This window comes from Lutra lutra, chromosome 17, assembly GCF_902655055.1.
Source record: "Lutra lutra chromosome 17, mLutLut1.2, whole genome shotgun sequence".
Classification (NCBI taxonomy): Eukaryota; Metazoa; Chordata; class Mammalia; order Carnivora; family Mustelidae; genus Lutra; species Lutra lutra.
Window position 1 is genome coordinate 690,097 of NC_062294.1, and position 21,617 is coordinate 711,713.

The 21,617-nt window shown below is 63.2% G+C and overlaps 2 protein-coding genes across 7 annotated transcripts in view; both read right to left on the reverse strand.

Moving 5' to 3' along the window:
• Window positions 1-41: 41 nt before the first annotated feature.
• CDH15 (cadherin 15) lies at window positions 42-19,561 on the reverse strand. Of its 5 annotated transcripts, none has more exons than XM_047710083.1 (14): window positions 19,432-19,561; window positions 13,250-13,408; window positions 12,973-13,080; window positions 11,769-11,913; window positions 6,571-6,731; window positions 5,531-5,659; window positions 4,883-5,068; window positions 3,819-4,072; window positions 3,060-3,202; window positions 2,660-2,896; window positions 2,185-2,424; window positions 1,945-2,081; window positions 1,569-1,736; window positions 42-623 (listed from the first exon to the last, which is right to left on the reverse strand). In XM_047710083.1, exons 1-14 carry the CDS (start codon window positions 19,471-19,473, stop codon window positions 423-425), a joined length of 2,310 nt encoding a protein of 769 aa, XP_047566039.1. In that variant the 5' UTR covers window positions 19,474-19,561; the 3' UTR covers window positions 42-422. The 5 variants fall into 5 exon arrangements, with proteins under 5 accessions (XP_047566039.1, XP_047566038.1, XP_047566040.1 ...); XM_047710082.1 differs by having other exon boundaries at window positions 12,925-13,080; XM_047710084.1 differs by lacking the exon at window positions 12,973-13,080.
• A 592-nt stretch (window positions 19,562-20,153) lies between these two features.
• ACSF3 (acyl-CoA synthetase family member 3) overlaps window positions 20,154-21,617 on the reverse strand; it is a 63,781-nt gene continuing 62,317 nt past the window's right edge. For both annotated transcript variants that reach the window (XM_047710115.1, XM_047710107.1), the window contains one exon: window positions 20,154-20,166. The gene's annotated coding sequence lies outside the window, so the exon portion shown is untranslated. The remainder of the gene's footprint in view (window positions 20,167-21,617) is intronic.

Below are 21,617 nucleotides of genomic sequence, written 5' to 3' on the forward strand. Positions count from 1 at the left end.
GGCGGGGGGCTGGATTCTGTGAGTCACTGCACGGCCCCCAATGGAGAGAAGAGCACGTTTTTAATTCTGGGGAGGGAGGGCTGCTTCCTTTCACACGAAGATGAGGTCCGCGTAAGTGGGGGCGACGGAGAACAGGGTTGTCTGGTTCTCCCCAGGGAGGGGCCCTCCTTTCCCATCTGATCCTGCGCTCCAGACTGTGGGGCCGTGGACCAGGGGCCTCCCCAGGAGAAGCAGGCTGCCCGAGGGCCTCAGGGACGGAGCGGGGTGCCCTCTGCCCACCTCTGCAGCCGCAGTGCCAGGCCCCTGAGGTCAGGCTGCCTGTCCTGGGAAGGACGTCTGCCATCCCCGTCCAGGCTGTGCCCTCAGCAGAGCAAGCACAGGTCTGATCAGAAAGTGCCTTTCCCCAGCCCTCGGTCCGGCCCTCACGGGGGTCCGTACAAGTCAGCCAGCCGGGCGAAGCGGGGACCCCAGGCCCAGAGGCAGCTGTAGTCTTGGTCCTCGTCCCCCAGGCTGGACAGGATGGAGCTCAGCGTCCCTGCCATAGAACCATCGCCCTCGTAGTCATAGATGAGAGCTGTGTCATAGGGCGGGACACTGGGGTCGCTGTTTGCCGCCTCCAAGCCCTGTGGAGAAGCCCCGAGCGCTCAGGATGCCTGCGCATCCCACCCCCGCAGGGGACCCTCCAGGTCAGGCAGCACCACAGAGCAAACTCGCCCCAGGCTTGGATGCTGAGAAGGGAGGGTCTCTGGAGTGGGGGTTGCAGAGGAGGTCTGGGGGCACAGGCCTGAGCATGCAAGAGCGGGAGCACCACCAGGACCCCCCACGCAGGCTGAGAAGACACTTCCCTCTGCACGGCTGTCCTTCCTTGGGGCCAGGATCCCGAGACCCCTGACACCCCCTGCCCCTGTGGGACCACCTGCTTTTTCCTGTTCAAAGGTTCTGCAAACGGTTCTGTCCCCTCCATCTCTGCTCTGCTCCCCAGGCCACACCCCCTCCTGGGACCTGCCCCAGCGCTTGTCCTAAGCGCAGGCATATGCCTGGGGGTCCCTCTGACCAGGGGTGCAGCACCTGCCCTTGTGTCCTTGGTGCCCCCAGCCAGGTTCCTGTGTTCTGCACACCTCCTGCAGGAACACCCTGACACCGTGCCCACAGAAACTACCGGGGTGCCTGGATTCAGGGACACCTGCACCCCCAGGCCCGCGATGCACCAATGTCTCTCTGCCAGGGCCCAGTGGCACGTGTCCCAGAGCAAGGCCTGGCCCACCCCCACCCGACCAGGCACACCACGACCCAGGGCAGGGCTGGCCACTCCTCTTCCCACGGGGCTTCTGCGGCTGTGGTCCCCCCCATGTCTCAGCTTTGCATGGCTCTCAGATCCTCCCACGCTCCCCCAACGCTCAGCCGGGGTCCCCAGTGACCTCTGTCTCCACAGATGGCGCATGTACGGGGGCGCCTACAAGGGTCCACGGGGTACACACACGTCTGGCGGTTCCCACCGCACGCGCTTCAGTGGGGATGTGTGTGGCCCTGTGGCCCCGCTCCCCTCGCACACCTGTAGGGGCACCTACGTCATTGATGAAGTCGGCGATGTCGGCAGGGCTGGTGGGCAGCAGGCGGGGTGGCTGGGGGCGCACGCGGCTGAACGGGGTGTCTCGGCGCAGCGGCGGCCGTCCCAGGGGGTCACGCAGGGCAGCCAGCTCTGCAGGGTGGCGCAGCTGGTTGATATCATAGGTGTCCTGGGGACGAAGGGGGTGGAATGCAGCCCCGATCTATCACAGGGTGGGCTTTCTGTCCCAGACACCTTGCCGGGGGGAGGGGTGCTGGGGGCGAAGGCCTAGGAGGACCTGCTGGCCAGCTGGGGGGACCTCCTCCTGGACCGTGTGGGATGCCCCCACCGGCCCTCCAGGGACCCTTCCCACCACATCCCCCAACACCCTCCCTAACCTGGTCCTCTTCTCCACCTCCCTGTTCATCGTAGTTGAGAATGTTGTCCCGGAGGTCGTCCTGCAGCCCGTGCAGAAATCCCTTGTCCGCAGACGGCCGCCGGGACCGTGTGACAAGGGCCACCGGCAGGGCAAGCACTGAGGGGGCAGGAGGGAGAGCAAACAGGAGGAGATCAGGCTGAGGCTGGACTGAGCGTCAGGGGTGGCCCGGGGCAGCAGGCGTCAGCACGCAGGCACTCACAGAGGAGCAGGACGATGCTGGCCAGCATGATGACCAGGGCGCCCAGGCTGACGCCCGCACCCCCTGCGTGCCGGGCGGTAGCCCCTGGCAGGCAGACTCCGTCCTGGGCGCAGCGGCACACTGTCACGTTCAGGGGCTGCTCGCGCTGCTGGGGCGGCTGCCCTGAGTCCCGGAGCAGCAGGCTGAGGCGGTGCAGACCCTCCGGGACCTGGTGGCGCAGACGCAGGCGCGCGTGGCTCACTGTGGGGGACACCCAAGGTCAGCAGGGGCCTCTGGGCCAAGCCAGTCCCCACCCCAGCCCCGCCCTGTCCTTCCAGGGCCCCTCAGCACCCTCTGCTGCTGGGCGGGGATCCCGAGACCCAGGCTCTCCGTTTCCCCATCTGCCCACTGGGAGGGGGAGACCAGCAGGACCACCGTGTGCGGTTCCCCCAGGTCTCAGGTCTGGACCCTCAGGATCGTGGTTGGGAGAGCTCACCATTAATCTGAATGAGGCTCCAGTTCCGGGTCAGCTCTGGGACCCGGGGACTCAGCTGAAAGTGGAAGGGGGCCCCGTGGGGGGGCAGGTCCTCATCCGTGGCCCCCAGGAGAAGGCCAGAGCCCTGCTCTGGCTTGCTGCACATGCTACCGGATGGTGGGGACAGCTCAGGGGCGTGGTCATTGACCTCCAGGATCTCAATGGACAGGGTCCCCGTGGCCGTGCAGGGTGCGGAGGCTGCAGGCAGGAGAGGCCTGGTGGGCTCCTGGCTCTGTCAGAGCCCACCGCCCGCCCTCCAAGTCCGCTCCGTGGAGGGCCAGCTCTGAGCCCCGGGGCAGGGGCAGGGATGCCCAGCCTGGGTCAGAGGGCCTGGGAGCCCAGGCACAGGCACGGCCCTCACCATCGTCACGAGCCAGGATAATGGCTCTGTACCAGCCGTCCTTGAGGAAAGGGGATGCGGGGCTGAGCACTCGCTGGGTCTGGACCCAGCCCGTAGCTCCGTCCACTTCCAGCCAGTCCTCTGGGTCGTAGTCCTTGGAGTAGCTAGTGGCCGAGAAGGGGACAGAGTGCCCTGAGCTTACACAGGACCCCAGGGGTGTGGTCGCACTTCAACACACACTCACACATGCAGCACACCCCCGCATGCACACACACACGCCCCATGCGTGTGCCTCCCTCACACACACACACACACTGTAAGCACACATGAGCCCCTCCGAAGCCGCTCCTCCAACGGCCCTGAGCCAGTGCTGTCTGTCCCCATTGACAGACAAGGAAACTGAGGCCCGGAGCCATGGCCACTGGGGGCCACAGCCAGGCTCAACACCGGAGCGCCATGGGGACGGATACACAGGACCCTGCTGGGGGTGAAATCCGGACTCTGAGACACTGACCCGGAACGGCACCAGCTGGCCGGAACGGACAGGGCTGGCACTGGGGCGGGCCAGAAAAGCATGGGCAGGTCGCAGCCCTGCCTCATGGGACAAGTTCACAGCAGCACGCACACACACACAGGCCATGAAGCCCCGCGGACCCTCAGGAACGCGCACAGACAGACGAGCCCTCTGTCCTCTGAGCGGGGTCGGCCGTGCTCCTGGTCCTGGCTGGGCAATGGACCAGGGGGCCCTGAGCTCCCTCTGCCTCGCCCCGGGGCCCCCACCTGAGCCTCTGCGGCTGCTGGGTGTCAGGGTCTTGGGCAGAGAAAGTGGCCACGGGGGTTCCCGGGAGCGCCCCCTCAGGCAGGCTGGTCCGCAACGGGTTCTCCTGGAACACGGGCGCCTCGTTGATGTCCTGCACTTGCACGTGGATCCTGGCCTGGCCCCGCTGGGCCCTGGGGGCCGCCGCCTGCAGGGGGGCCTCGTTCTGCACTGCCACAGTGAGGTTGTACTGGTCACAGCGCTCGTAGTCCAGGGGCTGGGGTGGGGGACACAGAGCTGAAGTCGCTGATGACTCTGGCCCCGCCAGAGGCAGCTACGAGCAAGGCGAGGCCCTCACAGGGGTCCTGCTGGCAAACCGCCCCCCTCTCCGTCTCTTCCCCACAGCCCCTTTCCCTTCTCCTCTTTAGCCCTGGGAAATAAAAATGATTTGGAATCAAAAGGTGTGAAGAATGATGTGAGAAACAGTAAATACTTGTCACTCTGAATGAGTCTGCTCAGCGCCGTGTCATCGGCTGCCCGAGTTACGTGCTTGGGGCGCTCCCCGGGGACACAGGCAACACGCATCCGGAGATAGTGGAGAAGGGCTCTGGTGGCCGGGGTTAAGTTAACCTTTGCCATCAACTGGCTTTAAGTAAAGAGGGTCCTGGAGGACCCGAGCGGGCCTCCTCTGTGGCTCACAGCCATCAGGAGCAGGCGGAGATCTTCCTGAGGAGAAAGGAGCTCCTGGCCTGCGGGCCCGCGCCCACCAAGCCCGGCCTGCGGCGGCATCGGAGCACACGCGCGTCTCTGTGTGCTGGGCTCCCGGCCGGTGCACCCAGGTGCGGTATGTGCTTGTACACATCTCCACACCTGAACAGGCACGGTTCCCTAAATCCAGAAACAGCACACAGGCGGTGGGGGCGCCCCTCCTTCTGGTCCCTGTGCCCTGGGGTCAGCATGGCCTGAGCCTAGAGCCCTAGCGTTCCTGGCACCACATTCTGCTCTCTCTGGAGGGTGCCCCAGACAGGGTCCCCACGCTCAGGGCCAGCAGCAGACACCAGCTGGGAGAGCCACGCACCCCACTCACCTTCACCACGGACAGCACACCCTCATTAGTCTTGGGGTCTGTGCGGATAGTGAAGTATCCATTGGGGTCACCCTCCAGGATGGTGAACCTGGCCGCCCAGTTGGGGGAGCCTGGCAGGTCCCTGTCCTCCACCTCGAGCCTCCCCACGTCCACTCCGCTGACAGCCTCTGTGACCTCCATGAAGAACTGTGGGAGCCCAGCCCTCGTTACTGCCAGGGCTGTGGGGGGCAGGGAGGTACTCCCGTGTGGGGATGCTCTCCCCCGGTCCCTCCCAGCCAAGTCTGTGGCCCACCCAGCCCTCCAGGGGTCCCCAAGAGCCCAACTCTGTGGGCGCAGCTGCATGCCAGGCACCCTGTGGTCTGCCTTCCCCTGGAGGGCAGGGCTGACTCCTCCCTTCCGCACAGCAAGGCTGGAGGGAAGGTTCCTTCCTGCTCCCCAAGGGCTGCGTCTCCCCAGGGCCTCTCTCCCAGCTCCTCCAACCACGCTCGCGTGCTCACAGGAAGCGTCTCTGGCTGGGGTTTCTGCCTCAGCCACACAGGGCTCCTTCTCCGAAGCCTCTAACCTCCCATCTCTTGAAGTCCCGTGTCCCCGCCAGGAGCCCAAGGAGGGAAGGGCGGTCCCTAGCAGGGACGTGGACGGTGGCCCCACCTCGTCCCCGGTGAACCCGGGGGCATTGTCATTGATGTCCTCGAGGGTGATGATGGCTGAGGCTGTGGCAGTGAGGCCGTCTCCAGACATGTCCGCCACCTGCAGGGTCAGATTGTACACGGCGACCACCTGGGGGCATAGGATATGCAGTCAGGGGCCTGGGGGGGGGGGGCAAGGAGCCCTCCCAGGAGAGCCCTGTGGGCATCTGGAGCCCCCAGTGGCCCCCAGCGCCCCACCCCTCCTCCCAAGCAAAACAAGCCAGCTGCTTTCCAGGTCTGACCACACCACTGCTGACCCCACACTCCGCCCCAGCCTGGGAGGGGGTTACCAAGTCCACCAGTTACCAAGTTGGACAAGATCCACAGGGCACCTGCTACCTGCTGGAGGCTGAAGAGCACCAGCAAGCTGGGTCCCTGCCCTGGGGAGCCAAGTCCAGAGGCAGAGAGAGAGAAAGACCCCTAAGACGACCTAAGGCTGGAGGGACCAGACAGCTGTGCGGGTGGCCATGGGGAAACCAAGGAGGGCTTCCCGGAGGTGTCAGAGCTGCACAGAAGGCCCGCAGCAAGGGGCCCCAGGGGTCCCCCAAGAGGGAGGCTATACAAGAGTGGCTACGGCCCCAGAGCATGACTGGTCACTGTGTGGCCCCTCTCAGGGCTCTACCCGAGGCTGGGAAACCCGAAGGCTTTGTCGGCAGCGAGGCAGGAGAGGCTTTCGGCAGAACACAGCCTGAGGACTTGTCAGGGCTGGTGTGGCTCAGACGGCCTTCCAGAGCCTCCCTGGAGTGGACCCTACAACCATCCAGGGGCAGAGGTGTCCCAGCTGAGCGTGTGCTCCGAGCCCCTGGGATTGTCTGCAGGCAACGGGGGGATCCCCTCTGCGGCAGCGGGGGGCAGCTGGGGCGGGCAGCGCTGGGGCAGGGGCCCCATTGCAAGTGAGCTGCCCTCGTCAGGCTCAGACGGCTAACAAGGTGGGCAAAGATAGGTCGGGGGGCCCTGGCTGCCCCAGCCCCGGTCATCCGTGGCGGCACCCTGGGGTCTCACCTCACGGTCCAGACCCACTTGCACGGTGCGTATGTCCCCCGTGAGCTCATCGATGCTGAACACCTGGGGACCGCCCTGCTCTAGGATGGAGTAGCGCAGGGCTGCGTTGTCGGTTTCCGGGTCGTCAGCATCTGTGGCCTCGGCCCTGGTCACATAGGTGCCTGGGAAGGACAGGGACGCACAGCGGTGATGCACATGGGCCAGTCCGGCCCCTAGGATGTGTCCCGACACTTCCCTGTGGCCCACCATGCCAGGTCCTGCCCCCCATTCGGCCTGCACAAACTTGAACACTCAAGCCTTGGAAGCAGGGCTGTGTGACCCACATGTTTAACCAAGAGCTGACACCCGTGTCCCCCAGACACGGACACAGCCCAGGAGGGGGCGAGAGCCCCAGGTCAGATGGGGGGAGCCAGCTGGAAACCCTGAGGCCGGCCCCAAGGAGACAGAGGCCATGGGAACTCATGACTAACAAAGGTAGAGAGACATGTATGTACAGGTGTGAGTGGCACACACAGCACACACATGCGCACACAACACACACGTGCGCACATCTGTGTACAAGAAAGCACCTCTCCCAGCTCTGCCAGCCAGAAGGGCCAACGGGAGCCAGTCTCGTGAGCCTCCTGCTGGCCAAATGTGGGACAATTTGGGCATCAGAGTGATGTTTGTAACGAATCATAACCCACTGAATGAATCAGACTCTGAAAGTCCAGAGAAATTAAAACAAAACAAAACACATAACATACAAAGGCACATGCATATACAGGGATGAAGTGCTCCCATAGACCAGAGAGCCCACTGACAAAGGGAGGAGAGACACCGGAGGAGGGAACCAGGGTCTCCCAGCCTGAGGACAAGAGCCACCAGCAGATGCCAACACTGCTGGGGGAAGCTAAAGGAGTAACAGGGTACCTGCCCAGTTTCAGAATATCTTACAAAAGATACCTATTAATTACAAAGGGAAAAAAATAAAAATCACAGTGGAGAAGCCTGGCAGACGCGTCCTTACGAGGCAGATCAAAGTCAACGTCTCCAGGAAGGGGACGTGTGTGCCTCCTGATACAATGCACCAAGGAGAAGGCAGCATCGCCCCAGTGCAAATCCCGAATCCAGCCACACAAACCCACACTTTGACAAAACCACGGTCTTCAAAGTAATAGCATAAGTGCTTCACAATGTCAGTGTCAGGACCTGGGAAACTACAAAATGCTACGGAAAGAAATTGAAGACGACGCAAGGAAATGGAAACACATCCCACGTTCATGCACTGGAAGACTTTAAATACATCTCTAAGTGTTTATGTGTGTATATGAGCCATGTATGTTACATTGTACGTATGTGCATATGAGCCACGTATGATACATTGTACATATGTGTATATGAGCCACACATGGTACATCGTAGGTAACATCTTTATATGTTTACATACATTCTTTTTTTTGGGAGGGAGGAGCAGAGGGAAAGAGTCCCCAGCAGATGCCACACTCAGCATGAAGCCTGACGCGGGGCTCCATCTCACGGCCCTGCGATCGTGACCTGAGCTGAAGTTGAGAGCTGGACGCTTCCTTAACTGACAGCCACGCCGGCATCCCAGGAGGCTTACTGTGGTGAAATGTCAGTACTGCCCAAAGTGATCTACAGATTCGGCTCGATCTCTGTCAAGATCCCAAGGACAATTTCTTTGCATAAGCAGAAAAACCACTCTAAAATTACAGAGAATCTCAAGGAAATCCAAATAACTGAAACAATCCTGAGAAAAAACAAAACTGGAAGGCCCACACTTTGATTTCAAAACGACTCCGAAGGCACAGTGGCCAAAACTGTGGAGTGTGGCCATGAAGACAGACACCTAGACCAATGGAAAGGGTCAAGTAATTTTTGGCCAGGGGCCGAGACCATGCAAGGGGGAGCAGAGCGGTCTTTCCAACAAGTGCTGCAGGAAAGCATGGCTGTCCCCCCACGGAAGAACGAAGCCAGACCCTTGCCTCGTGCCATACACACAAATTAACCCCAAGGAGATCGAAGACCTAAACGTTAAGACCTAGAATGGTAACGCTCTTGGAAGAAAATAGACGGCAAACGTTTCACAACACTTGATTCAGTAATGATTTCTGGATAGGACACCAAAGGCACAGGCCCCCAACACTAGACACACGGGGCTCGTGAACGTTGTCAAATGCTGTGCATCAAAGACAATCCCGACCACATAAAAAAGGTAATCCACAGCATGAGAGAAAACATTTAGAAACCCTGTAGATATATCCGTAGATATCAAGAGATATGCAGGGTACACAGAGAACCCATAAAACTAAGCAACGAAAACACGGCAAAATTCAAAACCGGGCTGAAGACCTGAAGAGACATTCCTCCCAATAAAATAGACGAACGGCCAATACGGACATGGAAAGAGGCTCCACATCGCTCATCAGGGAAACGCAAACCCAAGCGACAGTCAGACACCCCCTCACCTGTTAGGGGACACACACCTGTTAGGGGACACACACCTGTTAGGGTGCCTACTGCTGAGAACGATGACCTGAAAAGAAATGCTGGCAAGGACGCGAGCGCGCGGGGCCCCCGACGCGCTGCTGGCGGGGGGCGAGCGGCCCAGCTTCCAGGGCAAACAGCACAGCTGTCCCTCGGCCCTCACTCACGGTCACCACGTGGCCCAGCAGTTCCACTTCTGAAAGCGGAGCCTGGAGACCTGCTGGTATGTTCGCGTTCGCAACAGCAGAACCCACAAGAGCTAAAATGTGAAAGCAGCCCACGTATCCGCCTACGAGTGAACGGATGAGGGCAGCGGGGTCCGTCCGCATAACCGAACACATTCAGCTCGAAGGAGGAGGGAGGTCCTGACACGTGCTACAGGAAAGACCCAGAGGACAGTCATGGTCTGCGAGACCAGCCAGTCGCAGAAGGACAAGGACTGCAGGATTCCGCTGGTACGAGAGCGTCAGACAGACTTAAAGAGATCGGGAGTGGACGGGAGGAGTAGGGGCTGGGGAAGGGGCGGCGGAGTTGGTGTTCGATGGGGACACAGTTTGGGAAGGAGGAGAGCTCTGGAGATGGGCAGCGGGGACGCCAGATGAATGACTCTCATACCCCTGAACTGTCCCCTCAACACCGGTCAGGACGGTGACGTTTGCACGCATTTGAGCACAGCAAAATTTTGTTGGAAAAACCGGTCAGTGTCCTAAAGAGCTCACGGCTAAGGAGCGCGGCGGACGGGCTGTGCAGTCCCCACTCGTGACGGGAGCAAGCCGATGTGGCACAGAACCGCACTTATTCTGAGTCGGGCAGGATGGCGAGGGCACGAGGTGAGCTGGCCAGCCGGCATCCGGCACGCGCCCAGCCCCTCTGAGGACAGGCGTCCCCGCTGGTGGAGCAGGGCAGGCTGGCAGACACGGGAACTGGATCTGAAGGCCCAAAGCAGACTGTGGACGACCGCGACGGCTCACAGTCCTGGGGGCCCACACTAGGGGACCTGTGCCCACAGTCAGGTCTTTTCTGCCGGCCCCGCAGTGCTCACAAGAAACGGGGGCAGGACGAAGCCTGGGGCAAGGTCCCTGTGGCTCAGGCAAGTCTGCCTGAGTCCGGGGCAAGGAGAACTGGACACCCACTGCGGGTCCGGGCAAGGGCGGGGGCCGGGGGGGGAGGGGAGGATGCCACCCTGAGCTGGAGGGACAGAACTCCAATAACCCTCCAGGCGGAAGGCTCGGATGCACAGGGACCTGCCCCTGCCCCAACAGAGCCTCGGCGGGTGCCACGCAGTGCTGGTCACCCTGGCACGGGGCAGCAGCCGGACGGATGTCCTCTGGACATGGACCCCGCAGGGCTTACTAAAGCCGATAGTGTCAGTACCAGAAGCCCCAGGCCAGGGAGACCGTCTCCGCCCACCGCCGCTTCCCCAGGCCGAGCCATCCTGCGGTGGCAGACGTTTGCGACCTCCCTGCCTCGCTCCCGGGCTTCCACGCACAGAAGAACGAGAGGAGAAGAGGCCGTCCTCAGGGATCCAGCAGCCATGAGCAGCCGACCAAGGGCACAGCAGGCGTGCGGCCACCAACCCGCAGAGCATGGGAGCCACTCCTGAGAGGGGGGACCGGGGATTCGGGAGATGGGGGGACCCGCCCCCTGCTGTAAAGGCATCCCCGGGCTGAAACCATTCTTATGTGTCGGTATAACTTCCTGACACTGAGTGTTACACTGTGTCGAACTTATTAGAGCGAATTCTTTGAGGGTTTCCGGTCTGTACCCAGCAGCCCAGAAAAGACGGAGACAGGAAGGAAAAAAAGAAAAAAACAGTTTAAAGCAAACATGATAAACTTCACATCTCCATTGCTGTACTTTGTAACTCTCTTGCAAGTCTCAGAATATGCCCGAGTAGAAAGAAGTAGGGACGCGTGGGTGGTTCAGTTGGTGACGTGTCCGACACCTGGTGTCGGCTCAGGTCATGCTCTCAGGGTCCTGGGATCCAGCCTGCATGGGCTCCGCAGAGTCCGCTCAGGGCTGTCCCTCCCCCACCCTGCATTCGCACTAAAGTAAATGAAACTTCTTAAAAGTAGAGATCAAAGATTGTTATTTTATGTCTTCGAACACGAAAACTGAGAGGAAGTAAAAGAAACGTGAGTCACCAAGCAGGCGCCCACCTCCCATGAGCCCACGCTCCCCGCTCAAGTGCACGGCTTGCCCTGCCCGCGCTTGGACCCAAAGCCCTGGGAGCAGGGCGGGAAGGAAGGAGCCACGGTTTGCAATGAGGTCCGTCCTGCCTGGGACAGGTCAGGCAAGCGAGGCCATCCCGTAAAGACTCAGGAAGGACGGAAGGCTTGTTTGGGATCAAGATGTAGGACTGGAAGTGAGGAGTGGGGTGACTGCTGGTGGGGGCAGGTTTCCTTCTGGGGGACGAAGCACTCTAGAACTGGCCGCAGGGACCCGTGCCTGTGCCACAGCCACGGACTCGTTCCCTCCGTGCAGAGCGAGTGGCTGGGGCCACGAGAGCTCAGCCATCCCGGAGGCCTCCCCAGGGAGACGTGGGGCGGGGGGGAGGGGGTTGGGGATTTGTATTGAAATGGGAAGTGACTTGAGGTGACTTGTGGAACATCCCTACTCCGGAGGCTCTGAAGGATCACAGAAAGTGCTGCTGGAAGGACCCCCGGGCCTTCTGACCGGCCCAGAGCCCCTCCGCCCCAGCTCCCCCTCACCTGGGACGGCCCCCTCCAGCACCCGGCCCATGAACGCCTCCTGCCGGAAGACGGGCCGGTTGTCGTTCTGGTCCACGACCACGATCTCCAGGTCCGTGGGCTCCTCCAGGGTGGCTCCTCCCAGGTCCAGAGCAAAGGCCCGCAGCTAGCCAAGCAGAGAGCAAGGGCTGCTGTCGTGCCCCCAGACGTGGGTGGTCCCCACCAGGCTGAGAGGGACAGCAAGTGCGGACTCGGGGCACGCTGGAAAATGCCCTCCAACAGGGGAGAAATGGCACGGGGTGGGTAGTGCTCATGGCAGGGGCAATGTCCCTGTCCCTGAAGGCCAACCTGCTTGCCCACAGCTTCCCATCTTGCCTTGGCTGCTGGGAAGCTCCCAGCTGTGCTCCCTGCGAGGCCGAAGGCGCACTCCCCCCAGCGCTCCCGCTCCCTCTCTTCTGCTAACTGGGTTAGGCTCCTCGTGGAGCTTAATAAGTACATGAACACTTGAAATGAAACCACGTCCCACACTCTTGGAGAGAGGGGGCCGTATCATTTCCAGGTGAAATCACGGTCCCGATAACTCCCAGGAGCCAAGAGCTTGTTCTTAAGATCTGAGCACAGGAAACCTCAAGTGGGAAGTCTCCTCCCCCAGGACGGATCCCAGCATTTTGGAGAGAAGGGGTGGGGAGGGCAGAGGACTCTGCAGCCTCCTCCTGGCTTGGCTGTCATCTCCTTCCCCACCAGCCTTTGTCTCAAACCTCACCCGCAGGGGGTCGGTCCTGAGCCACCTTCCCCTGAGCATCAAGGGACAGCTGCCGTTGGGGTTTGCCCTACCGTGGGCTTCCTCACAACACCCCATTCCCACCAGACGCAGCGGGGCTTGGGGGAGAGCTGCCGTGGGGGGTGAAACCACACCAGGGTCCAGTGGTGCTTCGCTGGAAGGTTGACAGCCTCCCTGGCAGGACCAAGCACCCCTCCCTGGGGCCTCAGTTTGTGCATGCTCATCTGTGCAATGGGAATATAAACCCCAACACCTTTGGGCTTCAGGTCCTAGTCCCCTATCCCTGTGCCTACCTCTTCATGAAGGACACATGGCCTAATGTCCCAACCCTGGGCCCAGAAGCCTGATGGAAGGAGGGCCCTGCTTCCCGCCAGCCCTCCCCACAGCGGGCCCCACCCGGAAGCGGTCTGTCTTCTCGCGATCGAGCATAGCGTTCAGGAACACCTTCCCCGTGAACTTGTCAATGGAGAACACGCCCTGGGGCTCCTCGTCCACACCAGGACCCTGGATGCTGTAGATGGCGCTGCCCAGGGGCTGCTTGTCCGATTTGATCTGCCAGGGCAGAATATGGGCTGGGGAGATGCCGCGGGGGCAGGGTCCTGCCCCCTCCCAGCCTCCGCCTACAGCCCCACAGGACACCTGTCCCCAGTCACACAGCTTCAAGGGCCCACGGGGGACAGCCCAGACCCCGCTCTGCCTAGGACTCCCCTTGGCCCCTCACCTGCACAAGGGGGTATGGGAGGCGCTTGTGGTTCTCGGACACACTGATGGGGGGGATGACCCAGGCTCTTCGCACGCGGCCCAGCGCGGGGGCCCGGTGCCAGGGGTAGAGGGTACTGGGCCTCCTCTGTCGAGGGACCCCCAAGGACAGGCCCAGGCTCTGCAACACAGAGGGAGACAGCGGTCAGTCACATGGTGTGCAGGCCAGGCCTCCGAGAAGCCCACCGTCGGAGCCTGAGCTCGTGGCCCTGGGAGCCCCCGTGGCCCGGCACCCGTCTCCTGTCCTCGCCTGGGAGCTGCTGGGACCAGGAAGGGCCCAGGCCTGAGTGTTTGCCAACTGGCTGGGAGCCGTGGAGGCTGCTCCGCCCCACTCCTCCCCAACAGGCGCAAGGGAGGCTCCCAGGACTTGGGGAGCACGGGGGCAGGGGCAGATGAGGAGCAAAGCAGCCACTTGGAACAAGCTGGGAAGGGGGGCTCCCAGGGACACTTTGTGCAAGAAGACTGTGGTTAACAGGGTGGGGCCAGCAAGAGAGGCGGGTGCTGGGGGTGTCCCTCCCCTTGTCCAAGGCTGGATCGGCCAGAGGTGGGCCGTGAAGACGACAAGCAGCCCCCCTGGTCCTCCGCGAGGCTTCAGCTCTCAAGGGGTGTCCCAGGCTGACCACGCCATCGCGCCTGTGTGAAGAGAGGGTGTGTGGCCCCCACTCAGAACGCTTATAGGAGGCGGGCCTTTTGTGCTGGCTTTTCAGGGGTCCACAGGGGCCGCCCCCAGTGGCATCTCCTGGCTGCTCCAGGGGAATGGAGACTCAGGTCCCGGTGTCCGGGACGTCAGGAGGGGCTGGAATCCCCGTGCACACGGACCCGGCGCTGGAAGGTACACAGGGCCCATGGGGCAAAGAGGACAGCAACGCCAGGGGCTGCCCCCACGCGGCTGCCCCAGGAGCACAGAACAAGGTCACACCAACACCCTGGTTCCTGGAGCCCAGGGATAGCCCCTCCCTCCCTCTCCGCACACCCAGGGAACTGGGGTCCTGGGGCCTGTGGGACTGCCAAGGGAAGGTTGGGGGCATATGGATACCCTCCAGGCCCTACCTCAGACCAGGCGTTGGGCTCAGAACCAGGGCCATGAAGGAGCAGGGGAGGAGGGGGGCACCTGTGGTGCCGAGAATGTCTCCAGACCCACCATCAGCTCTCGTGGTGACCACAGATAGTCCCACCCTCCCAGCTCAGAAGGAAAACGGTGCCCCAGAAAAGGCACCTGTCCCGTGATTTACGGGCAGAGCCGGCAGCACCCCCAGAACACACCCCGAGTTTCACATCCCGGGACGGCCCTGGTTCAGCTCTGTGGTCTCTGCAGCAGGGTTCTGGACAGCGTGGGCTGGGGCACTGTGGCTGCCTGGGCACCAGGGTATCCAGGGGTAGAGTCTGGCTGGACTCAGATCAGAGCTGTCAGGACCGGGGAGGGGTCTGGGGGACCCGGGGGGAGGGGCTGGGTTTGTCTACAGGAGAATGTCAGCGATGCACTGTCCACTGGTCACACCCACCCATAGGACACCACATCTACAGCTGCCTCCTGCCCTTCCCCAAGCCCAAGGCAGGCCTGGCCAGCTGGGGGTCTGCAGAGGGACACCCCTGCCCAGACACCAGCCCTCAGTGCTCTGGGGATGTCCCTAGAAGCTCTCGGGCCCCACTGAGGGTCTCCAGGCCCCTGGGCCCTTCTGGCGGGGCGCTCTCTCCTGCTCAGGTGGACAATGTTGGCTCCCAGGGCACCTCCAAGGGGGCAGGTGTGCTCCCCAGCTGCCCTTTGCCTCCTCAGCCCCTAGAGCTCACCCCACAGCTGCTGCCTTGGGCCACGCAGTCCTCAGAGGAGTATGGGATGGGCTGGCCTTGTGGCTCAGGAGGGGGCACTGGTGACGAGTGAGGGGGGTGCTTCGGGGTGGGACAGGACAGGGGTAGGAAGGAGATGCTGGCTGCCTCCACTCTTGTCCTTGGCCTCCCCTGCACCCAGCTTTGTTTCCACCCAGGGCTGGCACACAACGAGTTCGGACACTTTGTAGACAAAACAGCAGGAACGTTCAAGAGACCGCTGATCTCTCCTTGGGGCCCCAGGCCACCTTCTCAGTTCTGGAATCCTTCTGCCTCCCTATCTGAAATCCCAGGGGTCCCTTCCCCGCAGGGGCCTGGAATCCAGGGAGCAGCAAACACGAACACGGATTAGAGAAAGGACAGAGCTCTCGGCCAGGCCCCCAGGCTACCTGCAGCCTGACAGATGGCCGTGCTGGTCCCAAGCCTCCCTAGGGCGGCGGGGGCTTCTCGCCAAACCCAAGGAGCACAGACCTCTTCTATGTCAGCATGCTGCTCCCGCCAAGTGGAGACCTGCTGGCCTGTGTCATCACGCTAGCTAGCGGGGACAGGGTCTGCTTCCCGAGCGCCCCGAGGCCAGCACAGAGCATGGCGTCCTCCCCGTCCTCTAAGCTCGCTTCCTGCCCACTCCCCTGGCTCTCTCTCAGCACTCACAGCCCCTGGGAATGGGTGAGGACTGTCTCATGTCCCAGTTCCCCAGAGCGGAGCTCAGAGGGCCTGAGCCATTGCTTGAGCCCACATAGCCAGAGAGCAATAGAGCTAGGGGACACAGGAAGCAGCCCAGCCTCTGTGTGGAGATGGGGGTGGAGAGCCCTGGGGTGGCGGAGTGGGGGGGACAGTCCACACACAGTCCTTGATCACAGGCTCTTGGAGGAACAGTAGATAGGGGACACACTCTGTGCCGTCCAGCCACAGAGCCTCCGGCTGCCCCCTACCCCTGTCTCCACTAGTGGCCTGGGCTGATGTTCTGGGACGTCCCCCAGTATGGTGTGGGGCAAATGCGATCGCGGCACAGCCCACGGGTCCTGGGTCCCAGGCTGTCCAGAGCCCAAGTCCAGGAGGTCAGCAGAAGCCACAGAGCCTTGGCAGGGGCCCCTGCCCAGATCAGAGGCTGCGGTGGGTGGGGTGGCTAGGCTGGGCCACAGCCCACTTCCAGCTGTCTGCGGCACTCAGCTAGTCTCTGTCCTACTGTCCCCTTCCCAGAGGACGTGGCTGACTGGAGGAAGACCCAGGAGCCACCTCAGGATCATGGGACATCGGTGCCAGGACAAAGCCAGCTCACACAGACCCCAAGCACACAGACAGAGGAGGAAGGCTGCCACGGAAAACACCACGGAGTGGACATGGGCCCACCTGCGCTGTCCACCCTCGCTGCTGCCCGGGTCGGGCCAGGGCCAACCGGTGTCGTGGGCCCACTTCCCCCAAATGATGCCCGACAACACCCCTGTGCCTTCCCCTTAACCAAGCCCCTGACAGCAGTCTGCAGGCTCAAGACACCGGGGCCAGGTCTCCCGGGGGCCTGTGAAGCAAGCCGGATGCTCTGCTGCCATGGGTGGCCACCCTGGGCCGAGAAGCTGCTGACCTGGGGTGGGGGCCTGGGTGTCGGGTCGGGAGAGTCTGCTCTCTCTCCCCGCACTGCAGGCCTCTAGGGGCCCCAGTGTTCCCTGAAGCCACTGCTGAGATTCAGAAGGCCTGAGCTCGGGGTGAGGGTGGCACTGCCTCTGTGGCCCGGCTTCCCAGAGCCCCGTCCACTGCGGTGACGTGACTAAATCCAGGGAAGGGAACGTCTCCTCTTGTCCAGTGCCGCGAGGCAAAGCTTACAAAATGCAGCTGCACAAAGGGGCTCAAGGAAGGGGTTCTGGGGTTAACCCGATGCCCGGATGTGCACAGGCCCCTCCAACGCCAGGTTTCTCGAGTTCTGGGAACCAGGCGGGAGGCCTGCAGCCTGCTGGAGTGTGGGAAGGGTCTGCACTTCCCACCAGCTTCCCAGGCCTGAGACCCTACACCCCAGGCTGGAATCTGGACCACCCCGTTCCTGGACAGCTCGGCAGGCATCAGGCATGCCAGGAATGGGCCCAGCTGCTGCTCTGGCCACAGACACCCCTGCGTGTCACCCCTGCATTACCCTGCAGCTGCTGCTTCAAAGGAGGGGTGAGGGGCACAGCAGTGGGCAGCTGGTGAGGGCCAGCTGTTGGCCTGGCCTGGCCCCTTAGTGCGGGCCACACCACTGGGGCTCTGGGCTGCCCTGCCTGCCAGGGAGAGGACAGTGGTCCCAGAGCTGGCTTCCCTCTGCTGCCCCCGTGACGGTCACACTACCAGGGGGATGATGACCTGTCCCCATGCTGGAGGATGTGGCCACGTCTGCAGCTCGGGGCCCTGTCCCATGTTGCCCTGGAGGCTCGTCACACTTGGCCAAGTCCCAGGAGCATGACTACGCCCTCGTCTTCCTTCCAGTAGCCACATGTCTCACCGGACCCCAGCTTAGGTCCCCTCCAGCAGGTCATGGCTTTGCCCTGAATCATCTGGGCTCCCCCATCTCTTCATCACGCTCAGGTGGGGTGGGGGCCCAGGCCTAGGCACAGTGATGAGGACAGCGTCAGCCTGCGGAGGCAGCCGACGGGGACCAGCTCTGAGAGGACACACTAAGCCCACTGGCTGAGATTTTAGGGGACCCAGGCAGGGTAGGGCCATGACTCGTCCAAAACCACCTGTAAGCAACAGATCAATGCAGAGTCCTGTCCCCAGGCCTCCACCCAGGGCTCCCCCGAGACCGCTGTGCCACGCCCAGACTGGCCTGCCGTGGGGGCTCACAGAGGCAGAGGAAGGGGCACCAGGAACAGCCATCCCCTGCCATGTGGCTGCGCCAGGTGGGGGCAGGGTGGGAAGGGTCCGGACAGATGCTGGTACTAACCTGAGCCACACTGAGTGTAAAACTCGAGTGGCCCAGCCGCAGTGGCTGGTCCCCCAAATCCCTAAGGCCTCCAGCTGTGTGTGTGTGTGTGTGGGGGGTCATTCTGCAATGGCTCCGGGGAGGGGCTTAATCTGTGAGGGGATTACGCCCCTCCCAGCAGCAGAGTTCTCCTGGGGCCTAGTGAAGGGTTCACACCCCAAATCCCAAGCAGGACTCCAGCACGTCCCGTGTACTGGGCCCAAAGGCAACGTGGGTGGACTGCTGTTCCCGTGGGGGCTCCTGAGAGGTGTGCAGCCTTCTGGAATGGACCTCAGTGTGGGGGCGCGTAGGGTCCTGCAGGAGGGCGCCCAGAAGACCCCCAGCGCAGCATGGCCTCCAGCAGAGGGCTGGAGGAGTGCAGGCGGTGCCAAGCTGGCGGCCGGCAGCCCAGGCCCAGAGGGGCTGCTGTGGAGAGGGCCGGGGAGGCTGAACGGCCGGGGGGGCGGTGACCGGAGCCGCAGAGCAGGGTGCCCCGAGGGACCAGTTGCTGGGGGGCCAGCTGACGGGCACCTGAGCAGCTTCCAGCCAGAGCTCTGTGGAGGCGGGAGGACCCCGAGGCCTCCAGAATGGGAGCTCCTCCCCAGCGTCCGGCACTGCGGTCACCTGTGGGCGCGTGTGGGCTAAGCCCTCGAGTTCACCACCTGCCACATGGACAACTAAGGTCCGGGGTGACGCACAGCGGCCCCACCCCAGGCTGGCCCTGGTCGCTGGCTGGGACCCTGACTAAGCCCCGTCCCCCCTAGGCAGGCCACAGGCTCTGCTCCCAGGCCCAGCGAGTGCCTGCCGGGCCCCAAGGGCCACCGGGGGGGAGGGGGTGCCCATGGTGGGTAGGGCAGCAGCCTGTTCCTTTCACCCACCCTGCTCCCACAGCAGAGGGAGGGGGGGACTCGGGGGGAGCCAGCAGTGTGGGGGGGCGGCCGGAGGTCCCGGGGAGGGGCTCCTGAGCACTCCCCCAAGGGCCAGCGGGTTCCAGAGCTGCCCTTGCCTGCCGGGCACAGGGTGAGGGTGTCTCGGGCTCCAGCCACGACCAAGCAGGGTCATCTGCCAACTCGGCGGGGTGTGGTCAGAGAGCCTGCGCTCAGGCCCCCCGAGCTGGGCTGCTCCCGCGGCGGCCCCCCTCCCTGGCGCTCACCACGCACCTCCGGGGAAGGGCCGGGCGGGTGGTCTTCGGCGGCCCCCCAGCTCGGCGGGCCGGCCAGTCCGGGCGGAGGCGGTGACCCTGCCGCCGGGGCCCCTCGGGGCACAGAGCGCCCTGAACAGAGCCACTCGCCGGGCACCCACCCGGGACTCCTCAGCTCATGGGTCCCCCCAGGTGGCCAGGGCTGGTCCGACAGGGCAGGGGGCGAGGGACCCCGCGCGGCCGGACGCCTTACCTGGGCCAGCAGCCCGACGGCGAGGAGCAGCGCGACGTCCATGGGCCGGCGGAGCAGGGGCCGAGTGTCCGGCGCCCGGAGGCGGCCTCCTGCTCCCACACAACCCGGGCTGAGTGACAGCACAAGTGCGCGGGCGGGGCGGGGGCGCCCGAGTGAGTGACAGCACGTGTGCGGGGGCGGGGCCAGGACTAGAGTCAGCACGTGGGGGCGGCGGGGGCGGGGGCGTGTGGTTGAGCGACAGCGTGCCTGAGGCGGCCAGGGGCGGGGCCTAGGCTGAGTGACAGCACGTGTGCGCGGGGCGGGGCGGGTTAGGGGCAGGGCCTGGACGGAGAGTCCGCAAGCGCGCATGGCGGGGGCGGGTCAGGGGTGGGGTCTAGGCTGAGTGACAGCACGTGTGCACGGGGGCGGGGCCCGGGCTGAGAGCCCGAGGGCACGAGCGGACGGGGGGGGGGCAGGGGCGGGGCCTCAGCTGAGTGACAGCACGTGCGCACGGGGGGGCGGGGCGAGGCTGACCAGAAACAGCCCGGAGGGCGGGCCTGTAGAGGTCAGGCTCCTGCGGTGGGAGGCAGAGCTCCCCGGGGTGCAGCGGTGACACAGGGAAGCCTGCCAGGGTGGGGGCTGGGCTAGGAGCCAGAGTGGACTGAGTCATTCATCCCTTCATTTTTCCTGTTGTTGCCCCGGGATTCAGCAGGCACACTCCTGCCTCCGGGCCTTTGCACTGGCTGTTCCCTCTGCCTGCGGTGCTCCTCCCCCGGCTATCCCCCCCGCCGCCAAGGCATGTTGCCCCTTGAGGGCTCTATATAGTGGCCACTGCCACTAGACACTGCCACGCACCTGGCACCTCGCATCTTAGGGCACATTCTGTCCCTGTTGACCCTCAGGGCTAGCACAGAGCAAGGTCCCGCATAAACCTAGCTTGGGGTTAGCCCTCCCCACCCAGCCAGAGCCCTTCCTTTCCTTCCTCCTCTGCCTTGCTGGGTGGCTTCCCATCCAAGTACTAACCAGGCCCAACCCTGCTTAGCTTCCGAGATCAGACGAGATCGGGCGCGTTCAGGGTGGTATGGCCGTAGACTGGGTGGCTTCCCATCAGGTGGGCAGTGATCTGTGTGCGTGTGCCCCCACAGACCCAGCACGCAGGAATGGACGGTGGTGAGTGAAGGATGGAGGACCCTGTGGGCCAACGTGTTTTCATGTTTTCTTTGGAGCAGGAGGGGTGGGGAATGTCACAGAGCAGGTCCCTCTGCTCTCCTGTCCAGATCGTGGGCTGGTGGAGCAGGTGCAGAGCCATCTGTGCCCGTGGCCTGTCTGAAAGGAGGCCAGACTGCCTGCAGGAGGCTCTGGCAGGGACTCTGTGCCTGGCACTCAGTCCCCCAAGGTGGGGAGTTGGCGGGGAGCCCCTTCCATCTCCAGGCTCTGAGGCCTCACTATCCTGCCTCTGAGGTTAGGGACTCCAAACATGGGTGGGGCAGCCCTCTGAATGCTTTGGGTTTTTGCTTCCTGGGGCTAGTGTAGGGGGGAGGTAGAAGGGCAGGTGACTGAGCCCCCCTGGTCAACCTCAGGCACTCTGACCAGGGGCGAGGGACATGGCTGGGTGAGATCTCTTTCTCTCTATTTGCCGAGCCTTCCTCCACAGCGCTCTTGGCCACTTGTCTCTCACTCAACAGTCTCGGGGGGTCAGGGGGTTTCCAAGGGGAAGGGTAAGCCAGGTCCAGTCATGGGTGAGCACCAGGGTCAGGGAAGGGCTATTGGGAAGCAGTGTGGCCCCCACACTGGTGAGCAATCCTTCCAGCACCCCTGCCCCGGGGCAGGGAGGGGACGCCCTCCTCCTGGGTTCCAGTGCTGGCTGGAGGCCCTGCTGTCTTGCTCTCTGCACCAGCCTCAGTTTCCCCTTGTGTCCAAGGGAGGGGATTGGGTTCCACGAGCATGGATGTCTTGTCCATGGGCTGTCCAGGGCTGGTTCACTCTCCTTCCTAAAGGGGTTTTGGCCCCTCCAGAAGAGCCCTCTCATTTCCCATGGACTTGGAGGGCATCCTAGCCTCTGGACCGCCCACCTTCTGCACCCCATGTCTGTAGCTCTGACCCCCCCCAGTGGCTCCCCTTTCCATAGCTCTGCAGCCTCCTTTGGGCAGGGCCCTCCGCGGCGTTTGGTCGCCATGAGCTGCCCTTTGGGGGCCATGTCCCCTCCA